This window comes from Vigna unguiculata, chromosome 3, assembly GCF_004118075.2.
Source record: "Vigna unguiculata cultivar IT97K-499-35 chromosome 3, ASM411807v1, whole genome shotgun sequence".
NCBI lineage: Eukaryota > Viridiplantae > Streptophyta > Magnoliopsida > Fabales > Fabaceae > Vigna > Vigna unguiculata.
In genome coordinates, this window is record NC_040281.1 from 60,640,800 (window position 1) to 60,655,292 (window position 14,493).

Below are 14,493 nucleotides of genomic sequence, written 5' to 3' on the forward strand. Positions count from 1 at the left end.
TCATAATGTAATTTTTTCACTTTAAATTATGTTTGTTTGAAGTGGTTAAAATTATATATATATATATATATATATATATATATATATATATATATAATGATATTTAGGAATAGTATATGATAATTCACTACAAGAAAAACATAAAATGGTGACTGATTTAGTCAGTAACCCATATCAGTCACTATTTTTCGTCATTGGTGGTAATAGTTGATTTATTGTCTGAATTAATGACTAAATTAGTGACTGATTCAATGATAGAATCGATACTTGATTTAGTGACCAATTTAATTACTAATTTATTTGTAATTTAATGACAAATTTTTTGGTCACTAATGATATTTCTATTTAATTTTAACCACTTCAAACGTAATTTAATAATTAGTTCTCTAAGGTATTTTTCATTTTATCATACCTTAATTATACATTTGATTTCCTTTGTGCGATTTCTTTCGATAGTCTCTCAAATTATTTCTAAAACACACATTTGTTAGTTTTTTAATATTTTTATTTATTGTTTATTTTCATCATGTAGAATAATATTTCGATATATTCTATCTAATTATTTGTTATTTTATAACTCACTATTAATCATACTGTAATTTTTTCCACTTTAATTGTATAAATAACTTTTATTTACTACAATATAAAAATTTAATGTAATTGCTATGAATATTTTTTTGTCACTATCCAACATATATTGAAGTTCAAAAGATACAAAATCTATGTCAAAATTTTATTATTATGTTTATTATTTGTTCTTTGTGTCATTTTGATCAAGTGATGTATTATAACTTTTATTAGTGTATAAAAAAGAGATTTATTATAATTTAAAAAATTGAAGTAAACAAACATTTAAAATATATTTTAATTTGAATATTTGTTTTCCTTTTATTATTATATTTATTATTTGTTCTTTGTGTCATTTTGATCAAGTGATATATTATAACTTTTATTAGTGTATAAAAAAGAGATTCATTAGAATTTAAAAAATTGAAGTAAACAAACATTTAAAATATATTTTAATTTGAATATTTGTTTTCCTTTTATATTTTTTTGAAATATTTTTTAATTTTATCAACTAAGTTCATCAATGTTGTAGTTTGCAAATTTAATAAATGTTTTGGTTCACATGAAATTTTATTTGGTATTCTAATATAAAATGTAAACAATTATAATTTATTTTAAGGTACTTGGCATCGAAGAAAATCCTCCTAATATTGAATATTTCATAATATTATGTTTTCTTTACCGTAATTTTTTTTCTTTTATAAAAATTAATATTGAAGTAGTTAGAACACGGGTACGGGTATGGGTACGAGATTATACCCGTTACCTGGTGGGGATGGGGATGAGAAAAAAGTTTGATACCCGTTAGGTTTGGGTATGGGGATGGGGATGAATTTTTTATGCGGGGATGGGTATGGGATAGCGAAACCCGTCCCTGCCCCGCCCCGCCCCGTTGCCATCCCTACTTATGTTACTTGTCTGTTTTAATTCAATTTGGAAAACCTTTTATACATAATTTATTTTTAAATATTGATGTGAGTACTGAATTCTTTTATTTTATTTCATTAGTATAATTATTTTAAATTTTAAATTAGAGTAATTGCTTCTTCAAACATCATTGGTTATTTAATATTTAATATTTTATTATTACATTGTTATAAAAAAAAAATTATCAACCGGATGAAAAAGAAATTATACCATTTAAATAATAACAAATAGATGGAAAAGGAGATAAATAAATTATGTTAGTTACATTTAAGGTTACGTGATTTCACCCAACCTTATTTACATCTCCTTGTTTAAAAATCAATCATTCAATTATGCAATTCTTTTATCTGTTTTTTTTTTTGGCTTTATTTTTCGTTACTCAACCATTTATTACTTGCCTTAGAAATACACATTTTGTTTTTCGAATTTGTGAAATTAATATTTGAATATATTTTTTTGTAAATAAAAAAATTATTTCTTTGAAATCTGATTTCAATTTTTTTTTGTCGTGTGTCTCTTACTTTCTTTTTACCTCTCTTTTCTTTAATAATATAATATGATACGTTTGTATATATTAAAAAAAACATTTAAAACGGTTAAGGGAAAGAGATATACAAATATTAATTTCGAAAATTTGAAAAAAAAAGTATGAATTTCTAAAGCAAATAATAAATAATTGATTAAAGTGATAACAAAAAAAGTGATAACAAATAATAAATAATTATTATTTGATATCCATAAACACATAACATAGAAGATTGTTAATTTGTTTCTGCCTTACGCTACTGCAAAGTTATTTTCTTTGTGATTCTGTTCATTTGTTGGCCAATTGAAGTTTCTAACTATGGAAGGGCCATCAAGAACAAAAATTCGTGAATGAAAAAGTGTGATGAGACTTTCTCGATTTGTCCTTGACTTTTTGGTCGAGCTTAGTAAATATCTATTTGTGTTCTTTATGCTCTATATTACATATAACACGTTACGTTCCTTGTTGATGCTTACTTTGTTTATTGTTTGTCACCACCAGTGCCGTTGAAGTTTCTAAAGATGGAAGATTACTTATATCTGGATTAATCCATTATCATCAGGTAACCACCACTTTTATTTTTCTTTTTGTTAATTTCCCATGTTATTCACATTACTTCATTTACTAAACTTTAGTTATACATAAATTTTGAGAGATTTTTTTTTTCATTCTTCTAAAATACGTGAACAATTACATTCTTCAAAATTATAAAATTTGTAAATAATTTTTATAATTTTTTTTACGAAAAATGTTTTATATAGAATATTTTAAAAAAATAGTAATTTTTTACAATTTTATTTAGGGCTAAATATGTTTTTGGTCATTCAATTTTTGGTGAAAATTTGAATTAGTACCACTTGAAAATCTTAAACCAATTTAGTTTCTCAACTATATAAATACGTGAATTTAGTCATTTTAACCAAATTTCGTTAAGTTTATTTGATATTTCAAACACATCTCATTATAATATTTTAGTTTGTTTATTTGACACAAGTTTGCTTCAATGTTAGCTGAGAAATACTTTAACAAAATTTGATTTAAAGGACTAAATCTACACATTTATAAAGATGTGAGATTAAATTGGTTCAAGATTTTCAAGAGGGACAAATTTTAATTTTTACTAAAAATTGAAGAAAAAAAAATATTTGACCTTTTGTTTTTAAATAATATATATAAACATTTTCTAAAAAAAATAAAAACAAAATTGACAAAAGTATGAATTTTTGTCAGTAGCTTAATTATTCAATAAAGCAAATAAGGAGTGCACGGAAACATAAGTTTTGTGGTTTTGTGGCCGATCTCGGAAGTAATACCAAGGGACTCACTGTGGGGATGCTTTGTAGGATTTAACTCAAATGTCTATAAACTTTTATCACAAAATAAAGATTTCTGCACTTTTTATAAACTTTTACCTCTTTCATAAAAAAAATATTTTAGAACATTAATTGCTATATTAATATAGTTCTGTCCGTTTGATATATATTAGGCAGTAATATTTAAGTATTCTTCATATAAAAATCTAATCGACACTAGTCTTTATAATTTAAATAGATTAATGAACTAAAAAATTTTCTTAAAGAAATCCTATTAGATTTCATTGAAGAAAAAAAAAACAAATATTCATTGAAAATAATAAATGGAATACAATTTTATTATTTCCTTTTTCCTTCGTGTACATAGAAAATACGCCGTAAGTATAATTTTTTGGGTAAATCTCAAATAGTTGAAATTGAACACATTTTCAAAAAATGTAAAAAGAAAACATTTTATTATTCTAAGATAGAAGCATCATTATACCCCAACATTTACGGTCTAAAATAGAATTTGTAATTTATTTATTTATATAAATTCATATATTTTGTTTTCTTGATTAAGTGAGCTACATCTACATATAATTACTTTTAGAACAATGAATTGAATGAGATAAAAACAGTCTCTCTTTACCATGTTTTGTTAACATGCTTTTGTTATGTATGTATAGAAAAAATCAAGAATTTTATACTGTTTAATGCATGTCATTCTAATGCCAACTTTATTCACTATTTACATCTGATTGTCCCATTTATTCCTTTAATTTTTTCTTTATTTCAAATTAATCAATTATACAATTTGTATCTAGTTTTGTTTGGCTTTATTTTTCGTTATCACTTTATTCGTTTATTTACTATTTGCTTTAGAAATTCACATCTCTATTCTTTTTAGACTTTGTGAAATTAATGTTTGTACCGATTTTTTTTCTGAGTAAAAATGATTTCTTGAAATCTGATTTCAATCCTTTTTTTTTTTTCTTGTTGGATCATGAAAAGGTTAAGGTATGCAAGAAAGCATTTTTTGCATGTGCAAGAAAATTAAGTCGGTAATTACGTTAATGACATTACTTATCATAAATATTAAAATTTGAAAATATAAAATACTTTTTATGTAATTTTCTTTTGTAAAATAATTTTTTTAGTAAAAAAATGTGCACCATAGAATTCCAGAAACTTCTGTTAACTTTCTATTATTATCCCATAAAATAAAACAAAACGAGGTTTGAAAATGCATAGGGTTTATATTTATCTTTCTGTTCTCTTACTTTCCAAGCTTCGTGGCATAGTTTTGATAAGGTACACTCTCTATTCTCTTATATTTAGTCTTCTTCTCAGAAAAACCGCTGTTTCTCTCCAAAATTTTAAAAATTGAATTGGATGATCTGAACGAAAATAAATCTTAATTTAATGCTGCTGTGGGTGTGATTCACGAAAACGCAATGCACGATTCTAACAGCATTGTTTGAGGTACATGTTGTGTTGTCGAAGGTTCCTTAGTTTAATTTGAGTTTCATTGTCTGAGCAGCTCCAATGGCAACCTCACAAGTCACTGCATCATTGAGGAATTTGTCTACATTTGAAAGATTTCAACCCAAAACAACACTTCGATTTCATTCCGTTGAGCACGTGAGAATTGGCACTCTCACGCAAAACTCGTTTCCCTCTCTCGTTGTCAAAGCTGCCACTGTTGTCGCCCCCAAGGTCTTTATTGTCGTTGCCATGTTATTGATTGTCGACATAGATATATAAGTTTTGGCCCCGACCCTCGGATTGTTTTCAGTGTTTTTGTTTTTGCATTGGGTTTTTCTGTTCAATGCCACATGTTTCTGATTGTATTTCGCGATGCAGCACACCACTGTTAGCCCTCTGGGTGACAGAGTACTGGTAAAAATTAAGGATGCTGAGGAGAAGACTGCAGGTGGGATTTTACTGCCAGCAACTGCTCAAAGCAAACCTCAAGGGGGTGAAGTGGTTGCTGTTGGAGAAGGAAAGTCGGTTGGGAAGAACAAAGTGGATATTAGTGTAAAGGTGATCATTGACATTCAATGTGTTCTTCTAAATTTTACTGCAGGAGATTGGGAAAAAGGGGTGTTTTCTTCTTAACTTTGATATTTGAACTTATGTGATGCATTTCTTTTATACAGACTGGTGCAGAAGTTGTGTATTCAAAGTATGCAGGGACTGAGGTGGAGTTCAATGATTCAAAACATCTTATACTGAAGGACGATGACATCATTGGTATCCTTGAAACTGATGAGGTCAAGGATCTTAAACCCTTGAACGATAGGGTCTTGATAAAGGTGTGTTACCCTTTTAAGCTTTTGTTTATTCTGATGTTGGATGTTAGGCAGAGAATGGCATCGGATGATATTTGTCAATCACATATTTAGGGTGCGTTTTCACTAAACAAATTAATGAGATGTTTATTCAGTAAGTCTTTATCACGTTAGGAAGTATACCATGAAGTTTGTTTGAATAATTTACAATGATTTTTATTTTGATAAGTTACACTAAATAGTTTTTGGGAAACAAGCTAAAAAGGCTTAAGAGAATCATAAGCTCAAATAATTTCCCTAAACTACTATCTACTATATGTTCTAAATTTTAACACTCTTGGTATATTGTTCTACCCATTTAGTAACTTATTTTTGCCATATTTTGCTTTAAGGCTGTGTAACCTTTACTGGAAATATGATTTCTGCTTATTTTACGTGCCTTTAAAAATGAATTAATGAGGTTATCTGTGCTGATTTGTTTAAATATATACTGCAGGTTGCTGATGCTGAGGAAAAAACTGCTGGAGGTTTGTTGCTTACAGAGGCAACCAAGGAGAAACCATCTATTGGAACGGTGAGCTTTCATGTTGTTCTTGACCTCTTGTTGAAAAGTTAGTATAGTTATAGAAATGATTACTTTTAAAAAAATTGTTCGAGTGGTCAGAGGAGTAGGTTGAGAACAATTTAATTCATTCTTTCGTATATGATGATAATTTGTAAATCATGACAACATGAAACAATCTTATATTGTCTCTTTTTTTTTTTTTTTGTACTCTGGCTTTGATGTTTCAAACAGGTGATAGCAGTTGGTCCGGGACCTCTGGACGAGGAAGGTAACAGAAAACCATTGTCCATCGTACCTGGGAATACTGTTCTGTACTCCAAATATGCTGGGAATGACTTCAAGGGCAAAGATGATTCTAACTACATTGCTTTGAGGGCTTCAGAAGTCATGGCTATCTTATCCTAGTAACAAATTTTGCAACCTCAATTTTGTGTTAATGTTGAAGAAAAGGATATTTGTGCCATGACTGCATGGAATGTAGGTGGTTGCAACTCTGTTCCTTTAGACTGTTTGAATTAAAATTAAAATTGGAAGACTTGATATGTATTATTCTTTTCTACGGCTTTTCATATTCTGCACTTCCATGACCCACATACTAAGGAAAAAGCCAAGAGGCAATTGATATAAATGGAGTGAAGAAGGGAAAGAATTCGGATTCTAATAAGATGGTGTGGTAGATCGATCAGAGACACCGAAGATTAAACTAAAATATGATCAGCATTATATCCAGATCTTAAACTGAAATTTCCTTCTTATACTATAAATATCCATAAACAAAATATTTAAAAAATTAAAAAGTATTTTTAAGAGATTTAAATAACAGAAGACAAAAAAGATCAAGAACACGTGTGAACAAAAGATAGCACATATTTTAGAGGATATTTCTTGAAAATGCAATCCATCATAACTTAAGAGTGTAATTATTGTTAATGATATGAATTCATAAGCTTGATAACTACTTTAGTTTGGCTTTTCATCACAACAAATTACTAAATAAGAGTATATATTAATCATATTAACACTACTGAAGTAAGAATAATTAAATTCGTCTTTAAAATACCTTATAAATGCATAGATTCAGTCTCGGGGCAGATTTGTTAGTCTCACGTGCAAACAATCATGTATTTTGTTTCCACTGAGTTTAGGAATAATATGATTTAGTTTCCTAATTATTCGGTGAAATAATTAATGTTTTCATGGATTCAGTCTTACCCCATGTTTTACATTTGACTTTTACTTTTGTTATCGGTGTGTCAAAGCTTACATTAGCGACATAAAAAACTTTGGGTATAGTGTAGCTGGTGTCTCATGGATATGCAGAAGGCTATTTGAAGCATGCTAACTCTGAAATTGAAGAGTTCAAAATGAGACTGAACTTTTCTTCATCCATAATGGCCAGCGTAACACCTAGAATTGGCACGCATTCACAATTATCTGCTGAGCCATCACTTAGATAGACATCAAACTTCCGTATAAAACTTTAACCATAACAAGATTTACAAGAGACAAGTAAAAACTAATGTTTACACTAATTATACACTAGCTGGCTATTCTGCTGTACCTGGCAAAAATTGAAAAGAAAAAAAAACAAAATTCTAATCCGACTTCCGCAAGAAAAGCCGACTCGAAAGGTATAGGATCCATGGCATCAATAGAGAGGGAATCTGCTGGTGCTACATTTAAGGAATGAATGTCTACTTTCCATTTGAGAAAGCACCAAACCAACCAAAGTTTCATGTTTTATTGGTTCTCCACCAAACCTCTGAGTGTCAGAATTTAGCATCCTTACCTATTAAAAGAGGCAGCTGAGTTATCTTCATATTGTCCCCTCCATGCATTGCCACTGTCTGTCCCACTGCAAGCTTGATTGGGGATGGGAACATTACCACCTAAATCCCCATCCAAGCTCATTTGCTGCACTTCTGAATGTGACAATATCTTTATGCTCTGCACACAGCTTACGAATTCACTGCAAGGAATTACAGGTTGGTGGTCAAGAAAAATAAACCAGAATTGTAGTGATTAGGCCTAAAAATCATTAAGGAGTTAGCTACTTACTCCCAAGGGTCATCACCAACAAGAAGGATGTCATTTTCATGATCCACATATACTAATTTCCAGTCAGTCCTTTGATGATCTAGCTGCCCTTCAATCCCAAACATTTTAGCCAAATCATACCGAAGTTCATCATATCCCCTGTAACGGGTAACATCAATGCATCTTCCAACAGAGCCACGCTTTTGAACCTACAAAATTTTTACATAATTTGAATATCAATTCATCATCTAATTTAATAAAACTTTTAACCAGATTGCTATTGTTACAAAACGACAGACCTTAGTATATGTCCGCATTCGTGGAGGTTGGTTGCCCCGCAAGCCACTATTATTCAGAACACCAGTTTCGTTGATGACAACATCACTTGAGCAACTAGGCTTGAAAGGTATGTTTGGCACTCCAAACGACTGGGAACTGAGGTCAGCAGTTGACAGCTCTGTTTCAATGTCTCTAGGAGCACCAACATAGTTAGACAACAAATTTTGAAGATCTTTTGAAGAGTCATATCCCCTTAAAAGCATAGTATCAGGGGTTAGATCATCCAGATTAGTGTCAAATGGTAAACTGTTTCTTGGGTGTGATTGGGCATCCCCTTCCATGCAGAAGTTCGAAAGTGGCAAGTTCTGTTGGACATTTCCAGGATCAAGGCAGTAAGATGTTCCAGAAGAAGAAGCTTCCATCTGATCGGTGATTGCCCCTTTATACTTCAACTGGTCAGGTCCTTTTAGATTGAGCAACTCATGTTTGCTTTGCACGTCAGGCTTGCTGTGAAGATCCTGTAACAGATTACTAGTGGGCTCTACCATCAAACTCCCTCCTAATGGGGCTGGTAGTTGCTGATTTCTTTTCAGGAGGTTTGGAGGAGACACCTGGCAATTATTAGTAGATGGAGAAGTTGAGCATGATGGGGCATCTCCATCTGTTAGTGTAGAGGGAGCTCTGGTGGTGGTAAGTGATTTCTGTGTATTCTGGGATTGGCTCATAGGATTCTGTTGTGATTGCATAAGAGATGAAGAAGAGAAGTTGTTGCTGCTGAGAAGCTTCTCTGTTGAACATGCATTATTGACAAGCTGTTGAGGCTGGTGATGTGATATAGGTGGTGGGGGCTGTGGTAATTGCTGGTTTTGTTGGTGAGTATTTTGTTGTGGTAGAAGCTGAGGCTGCAATAGTGGGGTGGACGTAGAAAGAAGTTGCTGTTGCTGTTGGTGCTGCAATTTCTGTAGAAACTGTAGGTGGAGTTGTTGCTCTGAGGGATTTTGCTGTAACATTTGAGTGGCAGGCGGTTGTTGTTGTGGTGCTATCTGTGGCAGGTTTTGTTGCAACAACTGCAGTGGAGATTGTTGCAACTGTGTCTGCTGTTGTTGTTGTTGTTGTTGCCTCAGTAAGAGGTTAGCTTGTTGGTCTATCTGTTGTTGAAATTGTGAATCATGCGGTAAGGATGTCAATGGGAATGTATTCTTACTAGCTGACTGAATACCTTGCTGGGTTTGGATACCTCCTGAGAGTAATTGTTGCTGCTGAAGCTGACCATATGCCATTGGTGGTTGTACAAACTGACTTGTAATCTGGTTAGAAGAAACTACCCCATTATTCATAAGACTAGCATGTTGACTCTGCTGTTGCTGTTTCTGGGGCTGCTGTCCTAGCTGTTGAGGCATTTGCTGCAGCAATGGCAGGTTCTGTGGCTCAGGCAGCTGCTGTTGCCTCTGCTGCTGGAGATGGTTCATTGGTATTTGCAATAATGACTGTAGTTGCTGCTGCTGTTGTTGCTGCAGCTGTTGTTGTTGCTGTAGCTGCTGTTGTTGCTGCTGCTGCTGCAGCTGTTGTTGTTGTTGCTGCTGTTGCTGCAACTGTTGCTGCTGAGGCCATGACACTGGGGGCTGTTGCAACTGGTTGATTTGATTTGGTAGATTGGGTTTGTTTAATTGAAGAGTTGGGGAAGAGAGAACAGGAGCTTGAAAGTTCAATAACTTGGATGGGTCTTCGGTGGGAAGGTTACCCTGAAGGGTATTAGATGGAAGCATGGATGGGTAACATCCTGATTGAGCCGCTGAAAGCTGATTATTGGGTTGCATGCTCATCCACTGAACTAAACTAAAACCAGGAAAGATTGAACTTGATGCATCCTTCATGCCAAACTCATCTCCAAGCCAGGGCATACCTCTCTTGAAAGCATTCTCCATATCTGACTCCTCATCTGTAAAATCAATTGCAAGGATCATCTGTCACCACTCACTCACCATCTGTAAAAGAAACCTGAACTAGTTGAGGATGAAGCATTGGTACCTGGCATTCCTGGTTGCCTGGGGAACTTGGGCCTAAAAAATGGAGGTGGACAAATATAGAAAGGAGTAACTACTGGTTCTATTTCCCAGATTGAAACTCTGCTGGGGCGCTCACCAGCTGTTGATTCATCCCATCCAACCTATAAACAGTTCAGGTTTGATATTGTTCATTCATAAACTTTTTCTATGATGATATATCCAGTTACCAAATAATGAGTGTATTTCTTCATAAGAAATAAACATTTTAACAATACCTGAATATTGCGCCATTGTGAGTTTTTCCATCGGACAGGATCCAAGTCAGTGATCCCAGTTATTGTCCCCATATATCTGCGTACTCCAGATTCCTCAGTTTCAAACATCATTCTAAATCTCATTCCAAGAGAAACTTGAGTGTACATGGCTTTGTTGTACTTGGCCAGTGGAACAACAAATTCAGAGGGGCTTGCCCTGTCAAATTCAGAGGATCGCTATTCAATGGAGGCATTGCATGCCATGTTATCACATGATAATAACACACATGCCAAATAGTACCTTGGATTGTAAAATATAGTGAAAGGGCTGTTGTTTGCAGCAGCATGAGCAGCAGCAGCAAGGATGCCAATATGCATGCTGTCACTGGATATTACTGATGAAGACAGTGCTGGTTGCTGTCTGTTAGCACGCCTTATACCTAAAAGAAGATGCTTCTTTTCATCTCTAAAAATAACCCAAAAAAATTTCTCAGTAACAAGGGTCAAAAATATTCCACAAATGTCTGTGCAAAACAAAATATATTTAACCTGATAAAAAGAACAGAATCTCCTGCAAGCAGTCTTTTTGTGCTTACAAATACACTCCAACCTGTAGTTAAGAGATGCCTCTTTGGTTGTCCTGTAGCCGATGTGCAACCAAGTTTAGCAATTAGCATTCAAAATCTGTAAAAATCAATTACACACTTTCTATGTTCACAATAAGGTAAAAAAACCACATACTAAGAAGGGTTTTTTTTTTTTTCTAGTTTAAACAAAACGATTTGCACCAGTAAAGCGATGACATAAGCCATAGCAGTTTAGTTTACAAAGCACTAGATTTCAATGGTGAAATATATTTAAGAAAGATGGCAATGAATAAAAAACATGTCACAGAGATAATACCCCTATAAATATGTCTAAATGGCCATGTATTATCATGCAAATCCTTGGCTACAAGCTCCTGAGCAGGAGGTTGCATTGAATAGTCCTATCAAACAAACACAGTTATACAGTCAGCATGCAAATTTCTTATGATTATAGCTCTAGCTCCAAAGAATAAACAGAAAATGGAAATGTCATGCACGTACCAGAGTCGGGAATATTTTCTCAGCTGCTCTACGTGGCACAGAAAATCCACCATGAGTGCTGGTGTCACTAGCTGTAAGTGTTTTGCAGAAGAACTCAGTAGGTTGACGGTTTTGTTTCAGACCCATGTCTGATGCCAGAATTGCTTCTTTCTCATACTGTAAGAGCCACCCAATTCAAACAATATTTGTTTAACCATAGGCACGGGTTGGGAAATAAACAAGTTCTCAGATTGAACAGTTAACATACTTTGTTTACAGGTTGAAGAGTCATCTGTGCATAGACCTCATCAGTTTCAGGATCAGCCTGGAAAAAATACACAACAGAATCATATGATGTATTAAATCAGACAAATCAACACTGCGTCGAATGTGGGAAGTGGACGTACATGCAACGCAACATTGTGAAGCATGCAAATCAACTTGGAGGGAAGGTTAGGGTAACTGGGAATGAAATCGGTCTCCTTTTGCATGGAAGCTGCAACCTGCAAGTTATAGTATCACAGAGAACATATATCAGAATTCAAAATGCAGAAATACGAAGTTCGTAGAATAGAATCATGGTATATGAAGTATACTTGTTCGCTGTGTCCTTGGGGGAAGTACACCACAAGACTTCCAACAGGAGGTAGAGACACCAAAGGTCCAGCACAAGCATGCCATAACTCTGAATTTATCATCTTCCTTTCCCCTGCTAACAAAACAAACAAACTGTTATTACCCCTTTTAACAGACATTATATAACTCTTTGTTTTCTTAAATGCCTTTTTTGGTCTGAAACAGAGAAAAATACTGAAATTGTTGAATCCAATTATGTACAATTTCTTCAAGCATGCTATTGAAGAACAGATGCAGATTTCAAAAGGATATATTATTATAGAATTATAGAATAAAGACATATAAAATTCTTTAATAATGAATATTTCTTAGGCGCAGCAGCTTTAACATGTATTTAGAATTGCCAAAAAGCATTTTTAGTGCAAAAAGCAAAGGAACAGATCTTGCATATTCCTCTCGTGAGAAGAATATACAGGGAAGGTAAATAAATTAAAGTGAAAACCCTTTTCTTTTCTTAGATATTTTATTACACAGGAATCTTATTCTCTCTGAAGACTATCACGCAAACATATTCACCGTTTCTCTACTTGTAATGAAACTTCAGAAGCAACAGGTGACCCTTTTGCTCAATTTTTGCCATGTTATTACTGCACTTGATAACAAACCAAACTAAGTAAAAACTCTATAAGGCTAAAGCATACACAGAAAGATGAAAACAGTTCTCTTCATTTTTCAGGAGAAAAAAATGGTCAGTTATTTATTGCATGTGTAATAAAGCCATTTGACAGTCACCCAGTTTTTGAACTCGAATGCCTATACAGATTTCATCTGAAATGCCATTTGTTTAATTTAACAACACAAAAGTAGTATTTTCCAAGAAAAGAATCATCCTAGGAGCCACTGAAGAGGATTATGCTTGATGAATCATGAAATAGGAAAACACAAGCAGAAAAAGAGAGAGAGAAAGATGAATGGTGAAGCGGTAAGGTTTGAAAAAATCCACCTTCGCCAGAATTAGGCAAGAAACTATTGGATGGAGCCTTCATTACGACCAATGAAAAAATCACCCAAAAGAAATTCACAACATGGCCTTTTCTAGCACCAAGATTTGCCCTTGTTCCACAGCTTTTTCATAACTTCAATTCATCCAGCACTGCCCCAGAAACGAACACAAGGATCAACAAAAAAGCTGACCCCTTTCCCTCAAATGCAACTAATTGCAAACTCCAAATTCAACAGCTTAACATCCGAGGATTCCAGACACACATGTGAAAACCACAAGCCGCATCAGGAGAGGATGGAAAAGCAGTGAAGGTGATGATTTCCAAGAAGCGAAAACCTGTGCAGCCGAAAGAAGTGAACTCGACAACCCCACCAAACAACAAAAGAAAGAAAAACAAAAGAAGGGGCAATAGAAAAAAAAGAGTGATGAAACCCCAGTTATGTCCGAGTATGACGTAAAAGAATCACCTTGCAGGCAACATATTCATGAGGGTGGACAAAAGAACATAGAGAAGAAGTGACCAAAATAGAAAAGCATGAAATGGGTATGCACTGTTGTTTCTGGGGATTGAGGTGGCACAACAGATGATGCAGCAGAGATCAAAGTAGAAAGAAAGAGAGAGAAAGAGAAAGCAGAGGGCAAAGAAAAGCAAGACAGCTTTATTTCTGTGTGTGTGAACTGAACAAGCCGACATCAAATATAGACCAAAGCAGTGAATCACAGACAGACATGGTTAAACAACTAAGCTAAAGCTAAGTAAGGTTTTTGCAATAAACGCAGACACACGTATTAACGTTCCTCAATTACGATACATACACGCTCTTCTTCTTTTATGCCAAAAACTGCCATAACAGTAACACATTCTAATGCTATCAGATAAGGTGAAAACAACATCTTCCACCTCAAAACTTACACTGTAACTTAAACCATTTTAACCAATCACAGATACACATTTATCAAGTAGGCACATAACCAAAACTTTTTAAGTGTTAAATTTTCGTATTAAACATTGATAAAAAATATTAGTATATAATAATTATGGGAATGACAAATTTATCTTCCATTTGTTTTTTCGTGAAATTACTCCTCGTGATTACAAA

General features: G+C 33.4%; 2 protein-coding genes across 2 annotated transcripts; one reads left to right on the forward strand and one right to left on the reverse strand.

Moving 5' to 3' along the window:
* Positions 1–4,570: 4,570 nt before the first annotated feature.
* Positions 4,571–6,725, forward strand: LOC114179386 (20 kDa chaperonin, chloroplastic-like). The gene is made up of 6 exons (XM_028065713.1): positions 4,571–4,626; positions 4,856–5,031; positions 5,179–5,358; positions 5,475–5,630; positions 6,103–6,180; positions 6,403–6,725. Exons 2-6 carry the CDS (start codon positions 4,861–4,863, stop codon positions 6,574–6,576), a joined length of 759 nt encoding a protein of 252 aa, XP_027921514.1. The 5' UTR covers positions 4,571–4,626; positions 4,856–4,860; the 3' UTR covers positions 6,577–6,725.
* Positions 6,726–7,521: 796 nt separating this feature from the next.
* Positions 7,522–14,269, reverse strand: LOC114175330 (auxin response factor 19-like). The gene is made up of 14 exons (XM_028060110.1): positions 13,861–14,269; positions 13,394–13,729; positions 12,411–12,523; positions 12,222–12,317; positions 12,083–12,139; positions 11,836–11,991; positions 11,651–11,735; positions 11,297–11,387; positions 11,049–11,213; positions 10,769–10,964; positions 10,516–10,654; positions 8,508–10,426; positions 8,230–8,417; positions 7,522–8,140 (listed from the first exon to the last, which is right to left on the reverse strand). Exons 2-14 carry the CDS (start codon positions 13,434–13,436, stop codon positions 7,957–7,959), a joined length of 3,432 nt encoding a protein of 1,143 aa, XP_027915911.1. The 5' UTR covers positions 13,437–13,729; positions 13,861–14,269; the 3' UTR covers positions 7,522–7,956.
* Positions 14,270–14,493: the final 224 nt, after the last annotated feature.